At 40.4% G+C, this 24,705-nt stretch overlaps 1 protein-coding gene across 2 annotated transcripts in view; it reads right to left on the bottom strand.

The window, feature by feature from the left end:
• Positions 1-7,406: 7,406 nt before the first annotated feature.
• LOC117768056 (EGF-like repeat and discoidin I-like domain-containing protein 3) overlaps positions 7,407-24,705 on the bottom strand; it is a 112,660-nt gene continuing 95,361 nt past the window's right edge. For both annotated transcript variants that reach the window (XM_034596132.1, XM_034596133.1), the window contains exons 9-11: positions 21,520-21,675; positions 9,032-10,632; positions 7,407-8,985 (exon numbers count right to left, since the gene is read on the bottom strand). In XM_034596132.1, coding sequence (XP_034452023.1) covers positions 10,483-10,632; positions 21,520-21,675 — 306 coding nt within the window. In that variant the 3' untranslated portion in view covers positions 7,407-8,985; positions 9,032-10,482. The remainder of the gene's footprint in view (positions 8,986-9,031; positions 10,633-21,519; positions 21,676-24,705) is intronic.

Raw genomic sequence — 24,705 nt, 5'->3', positions numbered from 1 at the left:
AACTGGCAAATCTGCACAATGTTTGTAATTTCAGCTTTTTGTTCAAAAGCAAACTATATTTATAAAACTGTATCATGTGAACTTAACCAGGTCACAGTTTTCACAGTGAAATATAGGCAAAAATAATAAAACCTTTAAAACAGCTTTAAAAGCCAAAATCAACACTGAATTTGTACTAATATCATAAGAAAAATTGCAAATAAATTATACATCGTTGATCCTTAGTCAGAATGAAGGTTTCTCCTGGGTGTATGGAATAACTGTTTGATATGAACATATGGAATCCATAATTTTGTAAATTAAATTATGAACCTCAACCTTTATCTAATAATCTGACTTTTAGGACAAATATAATCAATTATTAAGTATGTAAGTCTTATTTACTTTTTTTGCTGCCTTTTTAGTGCCTGCTAAACCAAGCTAACAGGACCCCCATGTAGTGAGGTTCGAGTCCTGTGCGACACACCACAGGTTCAACTTGTAGCCCATTGCTACATGTCCTCCCCTCTCCCTTCCCCCTTTAACACTTACATTGTCTCATCAGGCAAACATGCCCAAAATATATCTTTAAAAAAAGAGAAGGGTTGACTATGTGTCATGTTTGGGTTCTGTTGTGTTTCATTTTAAATGATGCAAGGCAGACGCATTGTTACAGAAACTAGGCAGTGAAATGCTTTAGGCTACAATCCTATCCACACATCAGTGCAGATACAAACCACACTATTACAACCCTGAGGGATTTTGTTTGTATTATTTGATTCTAATTGGGTCCACAGAGGGTTTGCATGAAGCATTCATATTTGAACCACCAGACTGAGAAGTGAGCCAGACATCCAGGCTGCAGCCTACAGGATCAACAACAGAGTCGCCATAGTTTATTACAAAACTACTTTTGCATTTATTCAAAAGTCCAAAACTCTGCTCAAAAGTCACTGGATCCATGTGCGTGTGCCCTTGAAAAGTATGTGTGTCCCCCCTCGGAGCGACAGAAAGACAGTGAGGTGCGAGAAAAGAATGAATCCGCAATTTTTCACACACATCACATCAAAGTGTTTCTCGATAACTCGATAACGATCGTTCTCCCAGTCCGGTGATAAGATGAGTTAGATCCTGTGGCAACAAGAAAAGATGGATTTTGTTGTTTAAACATGGAACCTTTATCCAAATACTGTATCAATACAACAACCATTACATAACCAGTCTCTGACATGATGACTCCCCTTGATCAAAGCAACATGTCAGGTTTTGCACTATGAGTAATGACACATGGGACAAAATGTTAACTCAGATTTTTAAGATGGAAACACAACTTTCAAAATGCAGATTATATAAAATTGAACAGATACAATCACGTTGTTTAAAGGGAATATATTATGCCTATTCAGTTTTTTCCTTTTCCTCTTGAGTGTTATTCAGTTTTTATTTTTGTTTATGTAAAAGTTCTGTAGTCATCAGTAATCCAGACAATACTTCTGGTCCATATTTGCATAATGAACACCTCACGCCCCCTGACAAAGCCACAGATGTGGTTTAAGGGACTAAAACATGACTTACCGTCCTGAGCAGATCAGAGCATGTTTCTGCTTAAGCTTTGTACAAGTCGTCAGAGAGGTGACTCCTGCGAGCGCTGGACTGGAGCTCGGCTCATGTATCTTTCATAGTCTCTGCGGCAAAGCTCCTTACACCTCCATCATCGAGTCCTATCATCACTGAGGGACAGGGACTTCACCTCCAGAGGTCTCATCCATCTTCCTCTGAGCTGTAACCGGAACCACTTTGCCCTCTTTTGCCCATCGTCTTCTCCTTCACAACTTTGGATGACTTTGATTTCCAACCGCTAAAATCCATTCTTGTCTTTTCTTTCTTCCTTTAATTGGCATTATGATGAGGCTCTAGGTTAGGTCTGTCTGTCTGCTGCATGCTGCTCAGGGTAAAATGGGTTTATCGGAGAAAAGCTGCTTGCTGCAATGCGAATTTAAAGTAGGGTCCGTCATTTGTTCCTGAAACACTTTTTATCTTATTCTTTGGTATCTGCTTCACGTGAGAGACAGTAGGCAGATGTTTGTGTGCGACCCACCGGGATGTCAGCCTCTAGCAGATGTCAGACAGTGCAGGTTTATGAGCTCGGTATATCTGTTGCATATTTCCAAAGTGTAGCCTGCTCCTGCTAACTCTTCTGGAGTCACCAAGCACAGCTTTAAAGCTGCCAGATTGAATCAGAGCAGATGCTGTCAAAGCAAAACATTGAGCTGAAAGACTCTGTGTGCTCTGCAAAGCTGAGGGAAGCTGTGAGAAGCAGCCTCGTCAATTTACACAGGCATTTAAGCCACTGTTGATATACAGTACAACATATGGAGTTATTCACTTTGACTTTACTCCGGTTAAAAAAAATGTGAGGTGCATTTGCATGGTAAAACAATTCCCTACATATTCTGCATCGTCAGATGTAAAATGATTGCGACTGATTTGTTAAACTTAAGAAAAACAATAATAACCGCTGCCTAACAGCCTGGAGAGACAGCCCTAATCCTTTCAACACATGTCACACAGAACGACTCCTGGAGATAGCAGGGGAGGAATGTTGTATAAATTGGCTTCCAGATATGCACCTCCATGAAAAGGTGATATAAAATAATATGTAAACTTGTCTGACTTCGGAGCACTGATTCTACCCAAAATGCCAAATGTCACCTTGTGATGCCTATTTCGACTATATTTGTATTTTTGATCACGCGCTCTGTTCTCGCAGAAACCGGAGTCGTTTTATCGTGTCGCTGAGTTCTCCTGCTGCTGACTGCGTACGGGAGCAGGCATCCAAGCTGACCTCGAAACTAAATGACAAGGGTTTAGTTTGATGCTTTCAGGAGCTTTTTACTGGTAATTTCTGTCCCACTTAATGTTCTACAGGTAACATAAGTGAACCCAAAATAACATTAGCATCAGTTTCATCACAGGGGTGAGCGGTGCACACAGGACTGCTCCAATTCTGCCAAAAAGCTCCCCAAAGACAAGACAAACAAGATAATACGGGAGGTATCACGCGGCACTTGAAACTCATTTGCCCTCAATACTCATTGTGACAAACAGAGCGCCACGCGGACATATTTAGTCCATATGATAAGTGACACTATATATAGCGCAAACGTGGGACGGTGCCGTAATGTTCCAGATATAAAATGCTGCGGCTCAGGCCCGATATTTGTCATCGCAGTTTTTACGAATGAGCTAAAAAGTAAAAACCATGAATGGTTGCTGAAGAGGCACATTGTGGGAGATTTGTCCCACATGAGATCATTTCTTCACCTGCTGGAACATTCACACAGAAGATCCATGTTTTTTTCCACCAACTTCTTGCAGTTTTGTGAAAAACCTGCAAAAAAAACACACAAGAATCTGATGGAAACATCTGCAAAGCTTCTGACTCTGACAGCGATGCCAGTGATTGTCTCTATCACCATGACGACCTGCTCCCTGTCCGACTGAGCAGGGAACCACATCAGGCAAAAAACATATTTATTATATCTGTGGTCATGATGATGTTATTTAATAATAAGTCAAGCACACGACTGCGCCACAAAAGTGAACCCAAATCCTTTTGATCGCCCCCTGGTGGCTGGCTACAGTATTGTTCACAAACCGTGCCTCCTCCTTGTTCGTAGATGGGACATGAACCAAACTAGATACTTTTCTTTTCTCACAAATCGTTTCTGTCATTGTAGGTAGTTTCATCACATGTGATGTATGTCCAAGGGTTTTTTTCAGAAAAGTTTGATTTTAATTACTGCTATAAATTAGGGTAAATCATAATGATGAGCATGTTCATGCTTTGCAGCACGATAACTGCACCGATTCTGTCCCAAAATACTGTCAAAAGCACATGACGACATCTTGCCCAGTATAATCGTAGCTTCATTGTACAACGGGAGAAAGTGGAGACGTGTTGTGTTTAATTCCTCCTGATTAAACCGAAATGTATAATTAATTTTCACTTGAAATCCTTTCTTAGGTCTGCAGTAGGAGGAGGTGGGAAGCTCCCGTTCCACTTCTCTTTGGCCTCCTCCGCCGCTCCTGTCAGTCAGCTACACACAGGAGCAGCAGAGGATCATTTAATGTGATCCAAGCCCTGTCATTTCTGCTCACTTGATAACATTTTACAGCACAGGGGTGGATACGCTCCTGATGGGAACAAGACCTCTAATCTCCACACGTTGCTTTAAATAGCTTCTTGTGCATTCTACAGATGGACAGTCGTGGAGGTTTCAGCTGGATTATATTTCACTACATTGTCTGCGAGCTATTTTTCTGCTTGCTCTTTCAGTCTGGCCTTTTACGTACAACCTTTCTGAATCACTATGTGCTTAATATCTGTCAGGTTTATGCAGCATCATGATAGAAACTTAAGACAAATCTGAGAGAAAGGAAAGTGTTTGAAATGAAACCTGATGAGAGTTGGTACATATTTGATATTAGGTTCTATGATATCACAGTGTGATATTAACACTATGTCTTCTCTGGGGTTTGGTGCTCATGACATACTTAAGTACCACTACTCTATAACAGCAAAACTGCTTAGAGTTAATAGTCATAGACCGTTTATATATAGATGGAAGAAAATGTTTCCCAAAATGCCTTTTTGCCAGAGCGTCTCAGATCGCCACCTGGTGGCTGGCTGCAGGCGAGGTCATAAACCCTGCCTCCTCTGCAATATGACAACATACGAAACATGGATCAAACTAAAAAGTCCAATTATTTTTTTTCAAAATGTGGCTTCTGTCATTTTAAGCAGTTTGTATCGCACTGATGTTTGTTCAAGTTTAGTTATTAGCTGCTATAAAAACAGTGTTAACTGTCATGATTGACAGCTGAGACTGACTCACGATTGGTCGAGCCGATGTATCTGTGGAACCTCCCTAACACGCCTTCATTCCCCCCGATCACTCCGTCCAGACTCTGGCTGCACATGCGCAAGATGGCTGCTTTCGTATGCGAAATATTTTGGCTTAACTCTATCAATCTAACAATAGAATAAAGCTTAAAATAAAAATGTGGGTGGTCAAGATCTCAGAGGTTTAGTTATTTCTTACTCTTAAGAATAGAGCTCTGTCCCACCACCACATATTTATTTATCGAGGGGAAACAAAATCCTTTCTTCACTAAAGGCCTTTTGTAAATGAACGTGTCTTAGCCTCCTTTCCACCTCAGGTTTACACCAGGCAGTGATGCTTTAATCTGGAGAATCACTTTGCAATTTAATCAGCGGGTCACCTGAATAAATATGACTCGTCTTTTGGCCGCGATAATAGAATTATGCTCCTCGCATGAAGACGAGATTGGAAGAGGTGAAATTGGAAAGGGAGTAAAAAGGTCAAGGAAGAGAGAGAGAAATCCAAATAGCCGCACAAATGTTGAAATTGAGATGGTAAACAGTGCGGCGGCTGTATTATGCAGACTGCCACTCGCATACAAACAATAGCTCGTTGAAGCCAGAGGAAGATGCCAGCAAATGTTGAACATACATAGAGGGATTGTGAGCACGGAAGTGGGAGGTGAGAGAAGAAAGTAGAATGAACAAACAAGATGTGAGAATTCTAAAAATAACGGATTGAAACCAATTCAAAGTAGCACATGTGCAGTAACAGACGCCAACATATATTCATATTATGACAAATTTTTATATATATTTTCAGTATACAGTTTTTAATATGTGTAATAAGTGTATCTAATGGGCATTCCAGGGTGGAAACTCAAACATCTTCATGCGCTTTCCTTTGTTCTGCAGACTTTGAGGGAATGTAATGAAATCCTCTGTAAACTGATAAGACTAATAATCTCAGTGTCATGGCTTTGAATAAAATGTCTCTTATCTGTTCTGTCCAGCCAGCTGCACTACAACAGACAAATCTCACAAACTCAAACAATGATGTTCAATTTTCATACTTCTGACATCAGTGGAGTTAGAAAGAAAGACTGTATCCTGCTTAACATGCGCTGTAAACTGAGATTAAATCAAGTGCCAAAATATTTAAAAGACCCAATTTATTTAAGAGTAGAAATGAGAAGTTCACAGTTTGGACAGAAAACATCCTGAGTGGGGAAATGTTTTGTGTTCTGCATTCATTTGATGCAGGTAAAATATCACTTGAGCAACCACTTAAAGATCGAATCACTCCCGCTTCAAGTAAAGAAGCTTTTTTTCTAACCGATAAAACCTTAACTGTCGAGTAGCTTCACTCACTTCAGGTACAGGGAAATTACACCTGAACAGATTGTTTACTCTACATTTCATCTTCCACCGTGCTAACACGGTGCCAACAAGAATCAGACTAAAGACTCAAAACTCCACACGGACATTAACATTTATCACACGTAAAAAAAGCAGATAAGCAATACGTTACCTTGTACCTGAGAGAATGATGTGATACAAACATGTTGATCGTATCAGGAAAAATCCTACATGGAAAACACACGTACATATTTGAATTTGAGTAAATCTAGTTCTCGATGAATCTTAATATAACACTGTAGAAATTATGAGGGTTCATTTATTACATTTTACTACACCACGAAGTCTGGTGTGTCAGGTAATTGGTCTGTGTCTATATACACCCACATACCCACACACACACACACACACACACACACACACACATACACACACACATATATATATCACTTTTCTAGTCTTGATGACACTCAAAGTGCTTTACAGTACAGTTTCTTTACCAGTCACCCATTCACACACACATTATACTGTTATACTGCACTTTTACAACGGAACAGCATCAGGGGCAATTTGGGGTTCAGTATCTTGCCCGAGGACACTCTGACATGAGGAATGTGTAGTATCTCTCTGATTACAGGATGACCCGCTCTACCCCCTGAGCCACAGTCGTGAAAATTCCCACTAACCACTAACTGTAGCCAGACAGTGGAAGTCAATGACGGCAACTTGATGTTTTAAAACCATATTGTCAGCTTGATCCAACAAGATCTTTATCTGAATAATTAAAATATATTTATAATTATTTGTTTGCAGAGAAGATTAAGTAAATTATTTAACTTCATAATAAATATTTCAACTATTTCAACAGTTCTCCTGTTGCAACCTGTTACACATTATCATTACAGAGCTGGTTGGACACAGACAGTGAATCTCATGGTTTCTGTCTTCACCTGATGCATCCACAAATGGAAAGTAATCAACCGCTTAAATGATATTTGTAAACCTAGTGTGTAACCAGAAGTCTACCTTCACACTTGTGGTTTTATTTCTGATCTGGTTATTGTTGCATACACACATTGAGTTAAGGTTACACTGGATGCGACGTCGACACAGAATAAATGAAGACGCTGTACGTTTCATAAAGAAGAACATCAAAGAATCAAGAAAACAAAACAACAAAGTCTTTTTTTTCACAGATGTTTTTTTTTTATTTGTCAAACTGAAAGAGCTTTTGTTTGAAGCAACATCTTATTTGACTGTACACAGTTTCTCACTCTCCTCTGCAGGCCTACACCAGCTCTCTAACAGATTTACATGTTCTAGATAGTGATTGACACTCAGACTGAGGAGGTAAGAAAGAAGATGTGAACAGCTGACGCAGAAATACAAAGACAGGATGAGTTTTCCACTTGGCGACCCCCCCCCCCCCCCCCCCCCCCCTCCCCCATTTTAACCCGTGAGATGAAGTTTTACAATGCACAAGACAATCCATGGTGAGTAGAAAGTAAAGGCCTGTAGATCTTTTATGATATGCAGGAACACAATGTGCCGGCGGACATCTTTGTTATACGGAACCGTTCAAACTCATAAATCATGCAAAACTTCCTCAGAGCTTTGTGGACGGCCTGTTCTGCGATAAGAGCTCACAGGAAGGGAACTACAAAGATCACTCAGAGCAGATGCAGGTCAAAGTAGAGACATTTGGAGAGAAATCAAAGTGGAAAATGTTCAAGACAAATGATCTGTTAGAAAATGATCAGCTTAGGCTTACTCTGTGTCCATGATCCTAAGGAGTGACAATCACTGATTTACACCAATAACAATTTTCACATATTGGCACGTTACAGCAAAGTCTTTCAGCGTCACATTGAAGTACAGACTGAGTTCGGCAATAACACAAAGAAAGTTAACATATCCCTTAGATCTTCACACACATCAGGCCATTATAATTTGATATCATATTTTCATTTGCCAAACCAGAATGTTATCAGCTATAGTCACTTCCACTCATCCAGATACCACATTGGTTTTAGTTTTCAGACTTTATATGAATACTCGTCAACTACAACAACAACCATGTTCATGGCGTGACAGCTGGAGAAGCCCCGGAACACGACGGTGCAAAGTGAGCTCTGCAATATTTGGACGGCGACACGCTTCCTGATGTTCCCTGGCTGCACTTTTCATCAGTGTGTGTGTAGAAGTCGGTCCAAACAAACGTTTGATTCCAATGCACTTACTCATTAAATATAAAGTGATGAGAATAACTCTGGCACGCTTGTGTATCTAATCTAGTCTGTCAACCAAATTTGAAAAGGCTGATGCATTAAATTAAAATTGTTTTACTTTCTCGCAGAGGCTGTGCTGTGATCTCAAACCCAAAACACTCCTTTCCAACAATATGAAAAGATTGGCTGGTTAACTGACTGAAAGCTGACAAGTAAGTGAGTGAAACGTGAAGCATAGAAGTAGACACGGCTCCTTCCAGCTCTTATTGTAGCACTCCACAGCTTTGGGGAAAGTAGTCAAGAGTGGAAACCACAAGACTAAACCAGGCCTATTGTTAACGCTGTGTAAGGAGAGGCTGTGAGGTTGGTAACCGCTGCAAAAGACCTCAGGTACTTGTTTACTTCCATTTATTTAACCAGCCAAGCAGCACTGTTCATTTACTGCAGGTTGTCACCGGCAGCAGCCTTATAGACAACGGCGCTAAAAGAACACATGATGGGTAGAAGTGCATCTTTATCCCCAATGTTGAAACACTTTTCTCACCCTTACACATTTGAAAATGCAACAAGCTGCTGTCACGATTCATTACTGTATTATTTTATTCCAGTATGGTGATAAAGACTAAACTCCCTGAAATAAAGAAGCTGTTAAAAATTCTCTGTACTGTTACCACGGTTCGTCATCATTGTAGGTTTGATAGAATTGCACATATTCATATATTATTAATCTTGGACATTTGCTCTCTTCTGAAAAGAAAGAAATGTTTGAACTTGTCATTTATCATTTCAAAAGGAGTAAAGAAATTAAAGGACTCCTTTTGTTATTTCAATTATCCACATATGGACATAATTTAAATAATTACTCTCACTTATTGAAACAACACACAGAAATCTTGGCCCCAAAAAATAAGACAGTTGTGAGTTACTGTGAACGACATCTATCCTGAGCTTTGGAATTGAATCAACTTAGATCTCCAAGACAACGTTAAAAAACATATTAGTATGCTTCCGACAGCTGTGACCACTAAATCTAAATAAATACAAAAAAAAGGAACGAGCACAAACAGTGATTCCAAATATAGAAAAAAGCGTAGTGATAAAGAGATACACTTAAAAAAAAAAAAGAGGGAACTTCTTATGAGAGCATTAAGATGTTCAACTACAGACAGTCTATAAGCCTTAGTGTCATCGCTGGAGTACCGAGGTTCACTGCAGAGCTCGTTTATTGTCTCGCGTGTCAGCCATCTTCAGTAAGCTTTTGCAGTGTGTGTTAATGTTTCAGAACTATTTAGAAATGCAGATAAAAATAGGTCCCTAAATCAAAGCTCTCAGGGCTAGAGGTTTTAAATGATTTGTCATAGTATACATTTATAATTTCACGCACCATGCAATTTCTTCTTTCTCTTTTACATATAATACAGGAGCATTAATAGTGTGTTGGTTGATGTAGTAATGCCAGTGTCCACTAGGGTGGCTTGGCTTGAGGAAGTGTAGTAATCCGAGTAAAAATATATTTGAGGGTGTGACAACGTGTGATCTCTACATCGTATTTTGATGCTTAGTTATGGTAGAATGACGTCGGTTAATCATGTCCAATGAGTCACGGCAGACAGAATTCACATCTTTGTTAAAAAGTGACACTGTACAATAGCTTCCATGGCAACAAGGTAAAACCACAGTGAGGCCCCCCTTCTCCTGGCTCCACCCCCGGCCCATCCCCCCCAACCCGGCCATATATATTACAGAAGTTCGTTCCCAACAGGATGGTAAATCTTCAGAAATCAAAAGACAAAGATTACGTTTCAAAGTGGAGGAACAAAAAGACAAAAAAAGTGGATCAGGGGCAGGTTTTAAATCATTGTACAAAAGAACAAACAGCAACCCACCACAACCAAACAGGTATTCTTGAAAAATCCATTGGAAATTGATTTCTTTTTACAGGTTGCACAGTTTATTTTTAAAATACTGGGCGAGATACTCCAGTATGTTGAGGGCCAGGGAACGATGGCAAGAAAGATGGAGGACAGGGCCTCACTCCTCCTCTGTGCATCCGAGTACTTCTGCACGCAGAGTGATCCTGCCGTACCATGACCAGGGGAGGATCCGGATGAGCCGAGCGTAGATGGGCGGGTCTATCACGTTCTTTCTGTGCGTGTCGTTGTCAAAGTTCCCCTGGAACACCTGTAAAAACACCAGCAAGGAGGATTCTCATTCAGTTTTTTTTATCGACAAAAACAAACCCCAATTAGAAAATGCAATTTAACACTGCGGTAAACCTCTGTGGATTTTAAGACTCTTGAAAGGTGGACCCAATGCTTTAGGAGTCGGCAAGTTGTGAACACATATATTTGAGAGAAAAAAAAACCACACCAAGAGGCAGGTGCAGAGCTTTCATGAGCCTTTTATAACCTGATTTCTCCAGACTCTTGTTACCTTGAAGGCCTCACGCCTGAGCAGGTAATGAAGTGCAGCTAATCAGAGCTTCGACTCAAACACCGCCTGTACAATCTGAAGGGTACAATCTCTGAGCTCAGCCTTATTCTCACTCGCTACTGTTCATTTATGCACCACACATGTGAGCACATTCCCCCCTGCAGGAAATGTCTGCATTGTTAGAGCGGCACAGCTGTGAGTTCCACCTCCACAATTAGGGAGAGAAATGTAGCGCTGATTTCTCTTATCTCACTGAGCGACATTATTAACACGCACCCGATGCCTGTAGGTCCTATTTTTGTTCACTTCTGTCGTTCTAGAATTTTTCACAGAATCAATAAATGAAAGGTGTTAGCAGAGGGAAGGAATGTTGCTAGAAAAGAAAAAGCCTGTTCCTCTAGCTTTAGCTACAAAATCTCATGAAATATTGTGTGACACTACAAAAGGCGTATTTATGCTTAACATTAGCTATGCATACAAAAGTGGACGGGGCCTTCTGTCCATACTCTGTGTTCAATTTGTCTGTATTTGTGCACATCTTTCAAAAAACGTTAAACAAACCGACAAAATGGAGCAGTACCACCAGAAATCGAGGGGGGCAGTGCAGCCAATAGTTTCAGCGAGACGACAATAGAACACGAAGAAAAAAATTCAACAATTGCAGAACTTTTTGACGAGAAACTACATGAGTCAGTGAGGAACAGTGTCACCTCCTCCACCGTTGCCATTTTCACGGTTTTCAAAAACTCTTGACTCTACACTGCCCTCTGGGGGATGTATTGCTTAACAACGTACAGGACACATGGAAGTGTGTGGGCGGTGACGGTTACACTAACACAGACACATCTCTTGTTTTACGCAAAAGGCTGCAAACATGAGCCTCAGCCTGTGTTCTACATTGTTACCCACTGGCATATCCTTCTGTGAAAAGCACTGAAAATGTCATTACATTTACTTCACGCAACACATTAAAGATGTCAAGAGAGGTTTCAATGTATGAACCAGTTTTATATGAATCCAGTGGCCTTTAAGAGTCTTTAACTGGGCCCTGAAACACTGGTTCAAGGATTAACAAACATAATTGTTATGCTGGGACACATGCTCTGTTGTTGATTATTAGAAGCTTTGGCGTGAGCTTAATAGACAGTAGAATGAAGTATATTAGGAAGAAATGTATCTACTGGGACTGCTTCATTAAGGATATGATCATTTAATTTAAACGGACATGATTATGTCTGTGTAATTGGGATGTAATGGGATTCACTGTTGTGTGGAATGGAAAATCAGCAGGATTAATCCAAGCAGGTGCTGGAGACGGGGGGGTCGACCTTTTTTTTAGAGCACAGCTCTGACAATAGTTTCATTTCAAATAATCATAAGTTTTGGTTCTGGATTTAAACAGTCAAAGCATGATGTCAAAGGTTTTACTTTAAGACATGTAACAAAAAGAGGCTCTAAACCAAAAATCACATTGAGGGTTTTGAAGTAAAAAAGTTTGGACTTTTGCTGGTTGGACATCAATTAATCGACTTTACAGAAATGTATATCGTAAAACAGAAGGATGAACATATTGAAGTTTTAAGTAAAAACTTCCTCTGAGTTTGGCGATGAACAGAAATATAAACTTATATGAAATTCGGCGGGAGGAACTGGTCAAACTCAATGTGTCAATGCTTCATTAGCAAATAGAGAGCGGAACACTAGCACTACAACAGGAATCCTTTCAATTCGTCCACTAGAGGCTGGTGCCGCTCAGCATAACTTGTGATGAGGTGCAGTTTAGTGCAGTGCAGTTAAAAAAGGTTCAGCTTTCTCCAAATGTTCTTTACAAATGACAATCTGGGAACAAACAATGTGCCTTTTGTCTACTCATGAAAAAGAAGCATAGAGTTGTTTTTGTTTTTTACTCCACTTTAAGATAAAATAACTTCAGACTAAATGGATGAAAAGCTGATCGATGAATGAAACAAAAACATTTTTGATGAACTTGTTCACTCTTGTTTTTGGCGACTTCTCTCAACTGGCTACATAAACAGGATTTTAAGCAGTAATATAGATCAGTTTGTACAACTAATACTCATCCCGTGTTCTGCATTTTAAGGGACATGCAACTGTTAACATTGCAGTTGAGAAAATCGTTATAATAGTGTAGTTTTTCTATGTGAAGGAAGCGTGCATTATTACATTTTAAAATAAAAATTTGATTGAGTTAAGTACATCATGGTGAAAATAAAAAATAAAATAGTTAGAGGAAAACTAAGCTCAACTATTCTACAAAAAAATTTACTTTTCAGTTCACTGAAAGAATATGAAACAATCATGCAATTATTTTCCCCTTTTCTTTTGTTCTGTGATTGCAACCACAGAGAATTGGAGTAATTGTCAGGCTGTTTGTAATTATTCACCTGTTTGTATATAATAGCTTCTCTGGGGGATATATTACATGTTAAATGTAAATACCTGAAATGTTATAATTGCTAATTTCATTTCATTTGGAGCCCAATGCTGCTTTCTTGATTCTATATTTTTAAATAAAATATACCTAACTGAAACATATACATGTATACATCTATATAAGGAGAGAGTATTGTTGAGATTATATAAAAGCCGTAGCATGAAAAAAAACAGTAAACAGTAATGATACGGTTGTGAGACATTTCCTATCTAGTGGCAGCTGGACTGATAAGATGTAATTCTCCCAGATCAATATGCAGTAATGTGACAAGATATCAAACCTCTGCTTCCTCCTCCCGGCACATGTGTGTGTTTTCATCAATACGAGTACTTTCATGTGATTTTTCTTCATTCAGCACGTGTTTTTAGTCCTTTTGTGAGCTACTTACTGAGGACTAACATTGAAATCATGTGACAGCTGACAACTTTCATTGCTTCTGATGTCTACCACAAACTAAAGCAGCTTTACATCCTGCATTCTGTTTCATCACTTTCTTCCTGCAACCTCTTCTGTCCTGTTTCTCCTCTTTCTCTCATTCTAAATTGCAGCATTGAGTTTAGACTGTAATCAAACAAGGATTCCACTGGCAGGTCATCTCTCCTTCTACATGTCCTCGCAAGCTGCCTTTAACAAAAAAAGAAAATCCCCATAAAGGTACTTAGTGGTCGTAAAATATCTATCCATCCATTAATTTTCTACCACTAATGCGGGTATGAATCAAAGTGGCAGCAGGTCAATCAAAGTAATACAGACGTCTCCCTTACCAGCCAAGTTTCCTTGGGGCAGAGGGGGAGAATCCACTGTTTTCGGGCAGAGAATCATGGCCTCACACTCTAAAAGGTTAAACCCTCATCACCCCCACTGCATACTAAAGGTCACGGTCTGATAAAGCCAACAGAATCGCGTCATCTGCAAAGAGCAGAGATAGATTGACCGAAATTTGGTGACATTGATCAACCTTGGCAGAGGCCAGTACCCACCTGGGATGTCTTTGATTATTTTCCGTGAATACAACAACCAACGACCAAGGCTACTTTTCGGTATATTGGCAATTTTTGAAACCACAATGCTTGTCTGCCAGTCCACAGGCACTGTCCCTAACCTCCATGTGACTTTGAAGAAGTATTCTAACCAAGACAGCCCAGATAATTCCAGAGCCTTTCCCGGTGGATCTCCTCCGCTCCTGGTGCCTTGCCACTGAGCAGCTTTGCCACACTCTCCGACAACCTGAAACGTTCCATAAAGTGTTAGTTCCACTGACTGATGATATCCCTTATCTGAGTCAGCTGTTCTCCGGCCCAGCTGAAAACAGCCCGGGCTCAGCCTTACTTCCTCTTCCTATGCCAGAACTTTGGGCCTCGACCAACATTCCCTCTCAATGTCCTCTCCCTTCCTGTTCCACGGTTTAAAAACCCAGCACAAAGCATACAATTCTGAAACTTACTAAACCATTCTGTGTTGACTACATTTGTCCTTCTACCATATGCTAGAGTAGGACAATAAACATTTGACATTGGAAAGAGAGATATATACCACAACCAGGTGTGTTGCCACAAGTCTAATGTGACAACCACGGTGCATGACAGCCAAATGTAAAGGGCTGGACAGGAAGGCCATAAAAAAACAGTGGCTGTTTGAAATATGACAAGAATCTCTCCTTGACTGTCTGAGGATGTGCACAGTGTCAGAGGCAATGTCTCTAAAACAAACTGTCTGGAACCGGATATGTGAAGTATCTCCATAGAAAGGACAAATAATGTGAAAAAGAAAAAAGGATTAGCAACATGATGAGATAATCCACGACAACAAATCATCTGCAAATGACTGTCAGGGAATTAAAATCATTTAATAGTAGAATGGATGCCAACAACTGCCTCGCACTTACAAGTTAAAGTTGAAAGCATTTTAATTTAATTAGAGTAAAAGAAAAGATAACAACACATATTTTTATTTTCAAGTGATAAAGAGCATTGCCTTGCTGAATCATGTTTGCAAATTTCAACAAAATCCATTTGATTCAATATTTTGCAGGAACTTTTCTTATTCCTGTTTCGAGGCTCTCCCTTTTGCCATTGCCTGCAAATCCTCTTGGTTTATTTTGGCTTTGTTTCTTCACCTTACAACACCTCTCACCACATGGTTCACACACATCCACACTTACACCCCTGATGGCACTGACTCACAAACCTCGCAGTCCAAATATAAATACTTTGCTGGCATGTGTGTTACATCTTTTTCATGGCCCACAGGCTGGGTTATGACACCTTCCAGTCATCTCATTAAAAATTCACCGTCAAAGTTAACAGCATCTACCGAAACAGCTTCTGAGCTGAAAGTACATTTTTGGGGTTGTTACAAAAAATGTGGTAAACCAGGCATTCTCCAGAAATTTGTAATGTTTACTTATTAGTTCTGCTGTTGCTTCAGTCGTCTAATCCATGGCAGAGCCTGTCGTCCTCTGTAAATAGTGGGTTGATTGCAACACAATCAAACAACTGTCTCCACACTTAAGTGTTTAATTAGACAGATGAAGTATTTGATATTATTTGTTCCAATTCAGTAATGAGATAACAAAGTACAAAACACATTATAAATACGGCAGCTACTGCAGCTGAAGCCCAACCTGCTGTGTCTGACCAGCGGTCCGCCTGTCTGAAATCAGGGAAACAGAGGCAGAGGCACCGGCCACTGACATTTGGAGCTGACTGGTAGTATTTGCGCTAGTTGCAACTGAAATACTTCACCAGTGTGGCAGGTTTTTCCTGTCAGATTAAGTTGAATATTTTTGCCAAAGTCAAACAGCACAGGTCCAGCAGCAGCATCGACACAATAGACCCTTTGGCTCTTTATAAACACGCTCATCCAAGGTCTCTTTACTCCTTATAGATTACACTTTTTGTCACATATGTGAGGACTACTTGCGGGTAGGTCTTGCTCCATCGCCTACAAGCATAATCACATTATCCAATAGTCAAGACAAAAGCATCCAGGGCATTTCTCTGTGTGACTTCCCTCTGAACCACGAGCCACAACTCTGCTCCCACCTATTGATTTTCCAGGCTGGTGGAGCCACGGGTGTGCTGTACTATGGGAGGGGGGCCTCTGGAGATACAACACTCTATACTTGCCCAGGCTCCATTATTTAAACCTGGTGTACGGGGTCAGGGGAGCAGGTCGCTCAGATCTTTTTGCCCTCTGCCCTGTTGTTGCCTGATCCATGTGCGGTTACGTGAGTGCAACTCAACCACGTCTAGATTGAAAAGGTCAAGAGCAGCACGAGAGCTTAGAAGAGGCTCAATCAAGCTCAAATGCACACATGATCAACTTTTTGATAATAAGTTATGTAGTTGGGAGTTTTTCAAACCCTCAGGAACATTTAACGTCCCGGCCAATATTTTCCAAGACCGCAGAAGAAGAAGATATAAATATAAGCGGTTTATCTTAAGATGACTGTCATCTAACAGTCAGTTACCCTCTGACATGGAGGGAATTGAAGGCTCTAATGGCTAATTAACCCTGTGTCACCCGTGTGCAACACTATTAAACATAAATCAATTACTTATCAAGTGTGTAAATATTGATACCCAGGAAGGGCCAGAGGTGCAGGAGTAGTCAACGTGGGTGACCCCAGGTGTAGAAAGTGTGTGCATGTGGGAAAGGATCCAAGCCGACATAATTATGGAATGTATCCGAGTTCAATTATGTTCAGACAATGGGCTGTGTTGTTAATTGTCAGTTGTAAGTGCGGAGCATAGGTATTTGGGATTTCTGAGTAAAAAAAAGAAAAAAGGCAAACAAGGTGGTGGGTGTAGAGGGATCCTGTGGTGTGTGTGTGTGTGTGACCGTGCCCCGCTTTGACAACATCTGTATTCTGACAGAGCCTCCTCTCTCAATCTAGATGTAACCGCCTGCAGCCTCTGCCACACAGGAGCTGGAGGGGGAGCTGAGGAGAATACTTACAAGCCTGTACCACTGTGCCCGAACCACACACACACACACACACACACACACACACACACACACACACACACACACACACACACACACACACACACACACACACACACACACACACACACACACACACACACACACACACACAGTATACCCCTGCCGAGTCAAGTATTGTGGTATGTCAGGAGGACCCTCGGGACTCCAACAGCCAAATGTGTCCTCTGACATTAATGGCTGCTTCAGGTGACTGAAGGGGGAAAACACCTTGAAGAATCATACATCTGAGCAGCCCCTTGGCTTCGCTAGGGACAAACTGATTGACATTTCAGACGCTTTGCTAAACATGCCTGCCTTCTAATATAAAGCACACACACACACTCTCAGATTGACTGGCTATCCTGCCTGTCCTCCTCTGAATTATACCCAGGCAAAGATAAAAACCATTACAGAGATGTCTTATGTCTGGTATAATTTTCAAATTATGTGTAGCTGGTTAAAAGTGCTGTGATCCACAGATTTTTATTTTCTTAAAATTTGATTTAAATATAAAACCTGAGACATAACAGGTTCCTGAGGTGTCACAGGCACACTCCTCTCTCCTTCTGCCTCAGATGATGCTTGCCAGGCCCTCGGAAGGAAAGCAGTGAGGTTGCCTGAGTGAAAATCATGCTGAGCCTGCGATGGCCCATATCCAAAGATAATCATGGGAGTTGAAATTATAAGCTCCTCAAGCAAGGAATTTGACTGCACAAATGGAAAAACCTTTCCCGACCTTCGGCTGCTGCACTGGCTCTGCCACAAGGATAAGGGCATAAATTGATATCGGAGCATTATTTGGTTTAACAAGATGCTGTCACATTTCAGTGTTTAGATTTATCGCACTGAGCCAAGCAAAAATAAAACTCTTACTTTAAAATGGCAGTTGAAGTTGCCACATAACTTCCACAAATGGCTCAGAATCAGTTTTTATGAGAGAGGCAAACATCATAGCTTTTATGTGCACGGACTGCAGAGCATGGAATGCAGCGCAATTTTGAAACCAAATATGATAGAAAATTAGCAACTTCAGGATTTAAGATGTTAGGGACTCATTACAAATTATTCTCGTACAAATATTTGGAAGAAAAATGCATTCATAAATAAATATGTGGCAATATTCATTAAAGATTTAATCTGGAAAAATGTATCTTCACACAATAAAGAAAATACTAAATAAAGGTTGGTGCTTGCACTCGCAGTCTCTTGTGAGCTTGTTAAACTTTGAGATGTTACGGAGACACTAAAAACACAGCACGTTCTCCGATTAAATGATCTGTGCAAACCATTAGACTTGCTTACAAAATATTATGCTTTTAAATATTCAAGCAGTTGATTTCGGTTGAGACAGCGAGAGGGAAGCGCTGCATGGCTCCCACTGGTCTGACAGGTGCTTTTAGTGAGGCAGGTGAGAGGAGAAACCAATGAGATGCAGGAACCTCAAGTGTTGAATAATGCAAACAGCTGTGGGAAAAAAAACCACTTAATTTCTATAAAACTTTCAAACAAATTCACTGTTATTTATTCATGAAAATGATTTCACAAAGTTTCTACATGATAATTGTGTTGTAAAGGATTGTGATCATAAACACTTCAAGTAAGTATTTTATTTTAATGGTGCTATTACCTATTCAATTCTAATTGGTAAAGTCACATTTGCCGCATGGGGATACATGATACGATAATGTGCTGGGCATATTACACCCTATATATTAATTGCACTTAATTATGTGAACACTATTGCTAAGCAACAAAGAAAAAATCAACACCAAAGGGTTTTAATGTGATAAGTTGTACACATTTCTGTGTTTATGAGTGGGAAAACTGACAAGAAAATTAACTAGCGAGCTCATAAGTACATTAGAATATTAAAGTAATTTCTATGAGGTACAATGGTTTTGATAGAATGCAACTGGAGAAGTTGGACATATCTGCATATGTTACTGTTACTGATGTTACGGTTACTGATGAAGCTAAAATCTTAATTTGTGTCAATTTATTCCAATCTCAGTAAATAATACAGTCTGATCATAAGATATAAAGAAGGTCTCCATATTGTCTTTTTTCTTCAGCACCAGTTTCTCTGTTAAGTTCTTCCCAGTGAAGAGAGAGCGTATCCGGCTTCATGCGGCCGCCAAAACGAGAAGCACCCAGGCGTCTTGTTTCTGAGCGCTCCACCTTTTTGTGCCACCGATCGGACTGAAAACCTCTGAACTTTTCATAAAGTGTCGTTTGCCTTAGCTCCTTTTCAGGCAACCAATGGGACGGACCAGAGATCGTCACCCTGGTAACAAAGAAAACGGGGAGGCTTGTCCTGACCGTGTCTGTCTATCCTGAGCGGTGTGATATGTCAGACAGGAGCTAGAAAAGACTATTTGTGGCAGCAGATCTGTTTGACACTGACTGTTGATGGTGAGTAGTTGTGCTTTTGTTTTGTTGTCATAGAAACAAAACCCATGAGCAACGCCTTTTTTGATGAGGCGTAGGGGTTGAAGCGCTCCCCAGCGCCCTGCCTGTGCTGTTCTGCCAAAGTAAAACACTACACGCACACACACCCCGAGATACGACTTTAGTTCCTTGTAATTTCTCTGGGTTTGTTGAGACACTGTAGAAGAAAATAAGCTTCATGCAATTTATGAGTGACCGTTTGTTAAATGCACTGCATTTGTTTCAGAAAAATGTCTTTTTGCAGAAGCTACTGAAATGTTACAATTTGTAGAGAATGCTAATGAGACACATTTTGCGGTCAACCGTTCCGACTCAGACAGCGACTATCTTCACTTGCATTAATACTGGCAGAGATGATACAGTTGTCTGTGAATGCAGTAAATGTCCTTAGACAGCCCTATTAAAATAAAAATACTTTTAGGTCCTGTACGTGCTTACTTGAGCAGCCACTGTAAGAAGTAAAGCCCGCCATGAGGCAGTGATGATTCAATTGGTCAATGTCATGTCTGGCATTCTGTTGGTTGGCGAATTCTGACAGGATCATGAAGCACGAAAAAGAGTGAGAGCAAAAATCTGAGAGCAGAATATTTACATTCACAGAACCGAACTGATCCAAAGGAGAAGGTCTGTGACTAGGGCTACACACAAGAGTCAATCTGACTGATTGACAGTTTGGAGCAGAAGCAAAAGTATATTTGCACGTGTATTTAAGAGTCAGGGCAGAATGCTGAGGGAAAGCATTGCAATCTGAACATAAAGAAAAGAAATGATGCTCTCAAAAGTAAAATACTACTGCCTTGAATAAAAATAGGAAAGAAATTTCATAGATGAAAACCTAATTGACACTGCAGACTAAAATAGAATACGTTATATAGACTACATTCCACGATCTCAGTGTATATCTCATAGTAACTTCAAACACTTCTATTGTGTTTTTTTTTGGTGCTATATACATGTATGAGATGTATTAGATCTCAGGTACTCGATTGAGTAAACAAATCCCAAATCAGTGAATGAGCAGAAGTTGGGCTTTATCTTCCAATAATGCAGCAACAGAGAAAAGTAAACACCCCCCCTCTTGCCTGCAGAATCTGAAAGACAAGCTATAACCTGGTGCCTGCAGCTCTCCCTGATATCAGCAGAGAGGCTGCTGCAGCCTTGCACCGTCGCTGCTGTCGTGGGCGATTGGAACGGACATGTGTACTTTGTTGAAGGGCCATAAAACAAGATTTACGCCACAGCACTGGCCAAGCCAGGTTGACAGCACAGTCTTATCTGATCCCAGACCAGAGAGAGGCAACAGGACAGACCAGGCGACCTCAGTTTGAGCCACAAATAAGGAGATGCTGAGGGGAAGAGGAGAAGAGGAACAGACAGGTCCCAAAATGGACATTTTCAAACGAAAAACCTGTTTTTCTTCTTCTCTACATTTAGTGCTTTGTGCTTTTGTCTGCGTCAGGTTTCTGTCCTTCCTATGCATCGTTCTGTTGATGCTGTTCCTCTCCACTCACACTGGCTCTTACCTTCTTGTGTGATATATAATTCACAACTTCAGTACTCACTGCACCCAAAGGGCATTCATTTATAATTCCACAGTATTTTTCAATATATATGCTTTGTGTACATGACAATAAAAATGTGTTTTTATACACAGTCCCGTCACCAAATATGTTGATGCATCTGTTTAAACCTCTTTGTCTTTGTGTGTGTGGTCATGGTCTTGTGGTGTGAAGGACACTTACCTTGTCCTTCCCTTGTTTCTCGTCTTGATATATACTCCACCGCTCTCCGTCATTGCTGTACGCAACTTTGTACGAGCCAACAAACTGCACGTGGCCAAAGTCTTTAGCTCCCTGGGTGATGACTCCTGTGACCTTGGTCGGCACGAGCAAGTCCACCTGTGAGGGGCAGAGAGAAAAAGCAGAATGAGAAACTTCATTGGTCGAGATACTTAACGCGCGGAAAGGTTATTAGAGGATTTACTGTATAAAAAACACCAGGTGCAAGAAGTCAGTTTCAATTATTCACAGAATATTGGACAACAAGGCTAAGTCCACAACCTTGCCTCAGCAGAAGTGGAATCACACACTGCAGCAGCTTCTGAGCCTCACATTGCACCACTCGGGTTAATTTTTAATATGCTCTCATTTGTTGCAGCAGGAAGGAGGCAACTCACAACGCATATCGACATTTCAGGGTTTAATTAGGCTTCACTATATTGAAAAGTGAGAATAAGCTGAACCCCAAAATGCACCATGGCGATAATAATTATAGCGCCGCCACATTTACCTATTTATTTATCTTTGTACATTTCTAACACCTTGGTAATTATGAGTTAATATAAGAGTCATGTGAAGAAAACAACAACATCCCATGGAAATTGTTGGCTTTTCACCATATTTGAACAAAGAGCTTTTCTTCATTGCAAGTGTCCACAGATAAAAGGTGATGCACTTGAACACAGCCACAGGGAAAATAAGAGTTTTCAATCATTTATTAAACAATAGTGTTAACAGATAACAGAAATATCTCTCTGTGGAGAAGTAAGTACAGCCTTGGCCTCAGTAGCTGTTATTTTCTCCCTTTAGCAGAAATAACTTCTTGGAGGCGTTTTGCATAATTGTCCAGCAGTCTCTGACATTGGCTCTGTAACTTTTTTTGACAACTCTTCAGTACAAAATCCATTCAGCTACAAGATGTTTGAGGCTGTTCTTGTGTATACGGCCCCCCTTTCAAATAGCCCCACGGCATTTCAATGGGATTCAAATCTGGGCTTTGACTCGGCTGCTCCTTAAAGTTCCATTTCTTCTCTCTGAGCCAATCCTTGTGGATTTGCTAGAGTGCTTACAATCAATATACAGCTGAAAGTCTCAGCTCTGGTTCAAATTCAGCTTTTCGGACAGATGGCCTTGCAGTATCTTGAATTTATAGCTGAATCGCAGGCTGCAAGCTGCCTCGTCCCTGAGGCAGTGAAGTGTCCCCAAACCATAACTGTTGCTGCGGCCAAACTATTTGTCTGTCCAGAACACAGTATTCCAAAAGGCCATATATATTCACTGGCAAAGTGAAGGCTTTTTCCTTGCAGGCAAATTTCTAAACCTCCTTTCTAAAAGTAGCTAAATGCACTTTCAAACCAACAAGAGTTACCTGCAGATCCTATGATGACATTTTGGGTTGGTTCTTAGGTTACATACATTTTGCATCAGATGGTTTATACTCTTGGGTTACATTTGCAGGGCCGGTCAGCACTGGACAAATTGGCAGTTTTTAAGAGATGTTTTTAATTCCCCAACCTTTTTTTCTGTTGGCCTTAGAGGGCTCTTTAGATCTAGACATGATGATATTACACACTTCAATATCAAAGAGTAGTCCAGACCCTGGATGTCTGAGGTTTAAATGAGACAGCTGTACTGCCTTAAAGGACTCAAATCATAGGTACCTCAAGGTGAGATGAATGTAAGAGTGAACTTTTTGCTTTTTTCATCTGACTTGGTCTTTCTTGTTTTATTTAATTGACTAAGACAAGTATAAAGTATGACATATATATTTTACATTTCATTGTTTAATGCTTTTGAATATATCTTGTTTACCAATGAGCAGTGTTTCAAAGAGGATGTGTTAAATTAACATTTCCATGAGCCTCACATGACTGTGTCAACACTGTAAAGTAGATATTAATAAAGGAGAAGCTGCTGACTAAATAGGTAATTTTGTGCAGTACAACAGTATATCTCATACTGTGATGGAAGATTAAAGGTAGCAATATAAAAGAAGTCTCCCACAATACATTTGAATAAGATTAAATCAGTGGGTGTTGTTTGTAATGTTAAGATAATTGTACACGCTGGGCAGAAAAACCCTTAATCTCAACAATATATTAAACAAAGAGGTTTGTTATCGTTTTGTATAGAACAATAGGTCCTAGATGACAAGTCAAGGGTGTGAAATGTTCATTACTCAAGATTTCACTGGCTTTTAAAAGAGAATTTTGATTTGTATTCATGGGGAAAATGCAAATGGTCCTAGAAAGAATTGCCTGATGTATTCCCAATTTCCCAACCCAGAAATATAATTTTAAAACTGTCTCTCTCACACACACACACACACACACACACACACACACACACACACACACACACACACACACAGTCAATGCAAGATGGAAAAAAGTCTCCACTTTGCATTTTGCTGTCACATGGAAAGATAGCGGCGACATTTGGAAGCACGGAGAGAGCAACAGAGAGAGAAGCATAAGCATGCAGATTTATTTCCTCTGTTGAATATACACAGCATCCAGACAGCAATACATCAAACTAATTGGCCTGGTCAGAGGCCAACACATACTATGTCACGGTGCTCTGACAGAAGAAAATACAGCCCTGAGTAGATTAAACAAATAAGCAAACAAACTGAAGTAATGCATGAGCTATGGCTCAGTTTCATTACACGGCCTCGAAACAGCACGGTGCACCTCAGTACAGTGCACCACACTTTTATTCTGTTTTTCTTTATTTCTCATGAGGTTTCAAAACTACTCAGGAGCTTTTTCTTTCCCCTCGTACACTTTAAGATTGTTCCCTGGGTATTACAGAGACCTCTTAAAGGCAGAGCCCCCTGCTGCGTGCACAAGCAAACACAGACCCTTGCTCCTGACTCACACGTTGACACGAGCCATGCCTCATACGAATAACTATAAACAACCGCTGTGTTATAATGACGATACTGCCACGACGAACCCCCTGCTAAAGAGGCCAGATATAAACAATGACACTGGCTGCTTGGTTCATTTAGAGGGGAAGGATACCTCACCATTGCGGGGCTTTGATTATGCTCCAGTCGCAGAACGTCGAGGTAATCGCATTCTAGCCAAGCAGTCAAGTCTGCCACCAAAACAAAGCAGAGTTGAAGGGGGAACCTGTAATTCCTGT

The sequence above is a fragment of the Hippoglossus hippoglossus genome, chromosome 9, assembly GCF_009819705.1.
Source record: "Hippoglossus hippoglossus isolate fHipHip1 chromosome 9, fHipHip1.pri, whole genome shotgun sequence".
In the NCBI taxonomy this organism is placed as follows: domain Eukaryota; kingdom Metazoa; phylum Chordata; class Actinopteri; order Pleuronectiformes; family Pleuronectidae; genus Hippoglossus; species Hippoglossus hippoglossus.
The sequence above is the reverse complement of the archived record's forward strand: the minus strand, read 5'-3'. Positions and strand labels throughout refer to the sequence as shown.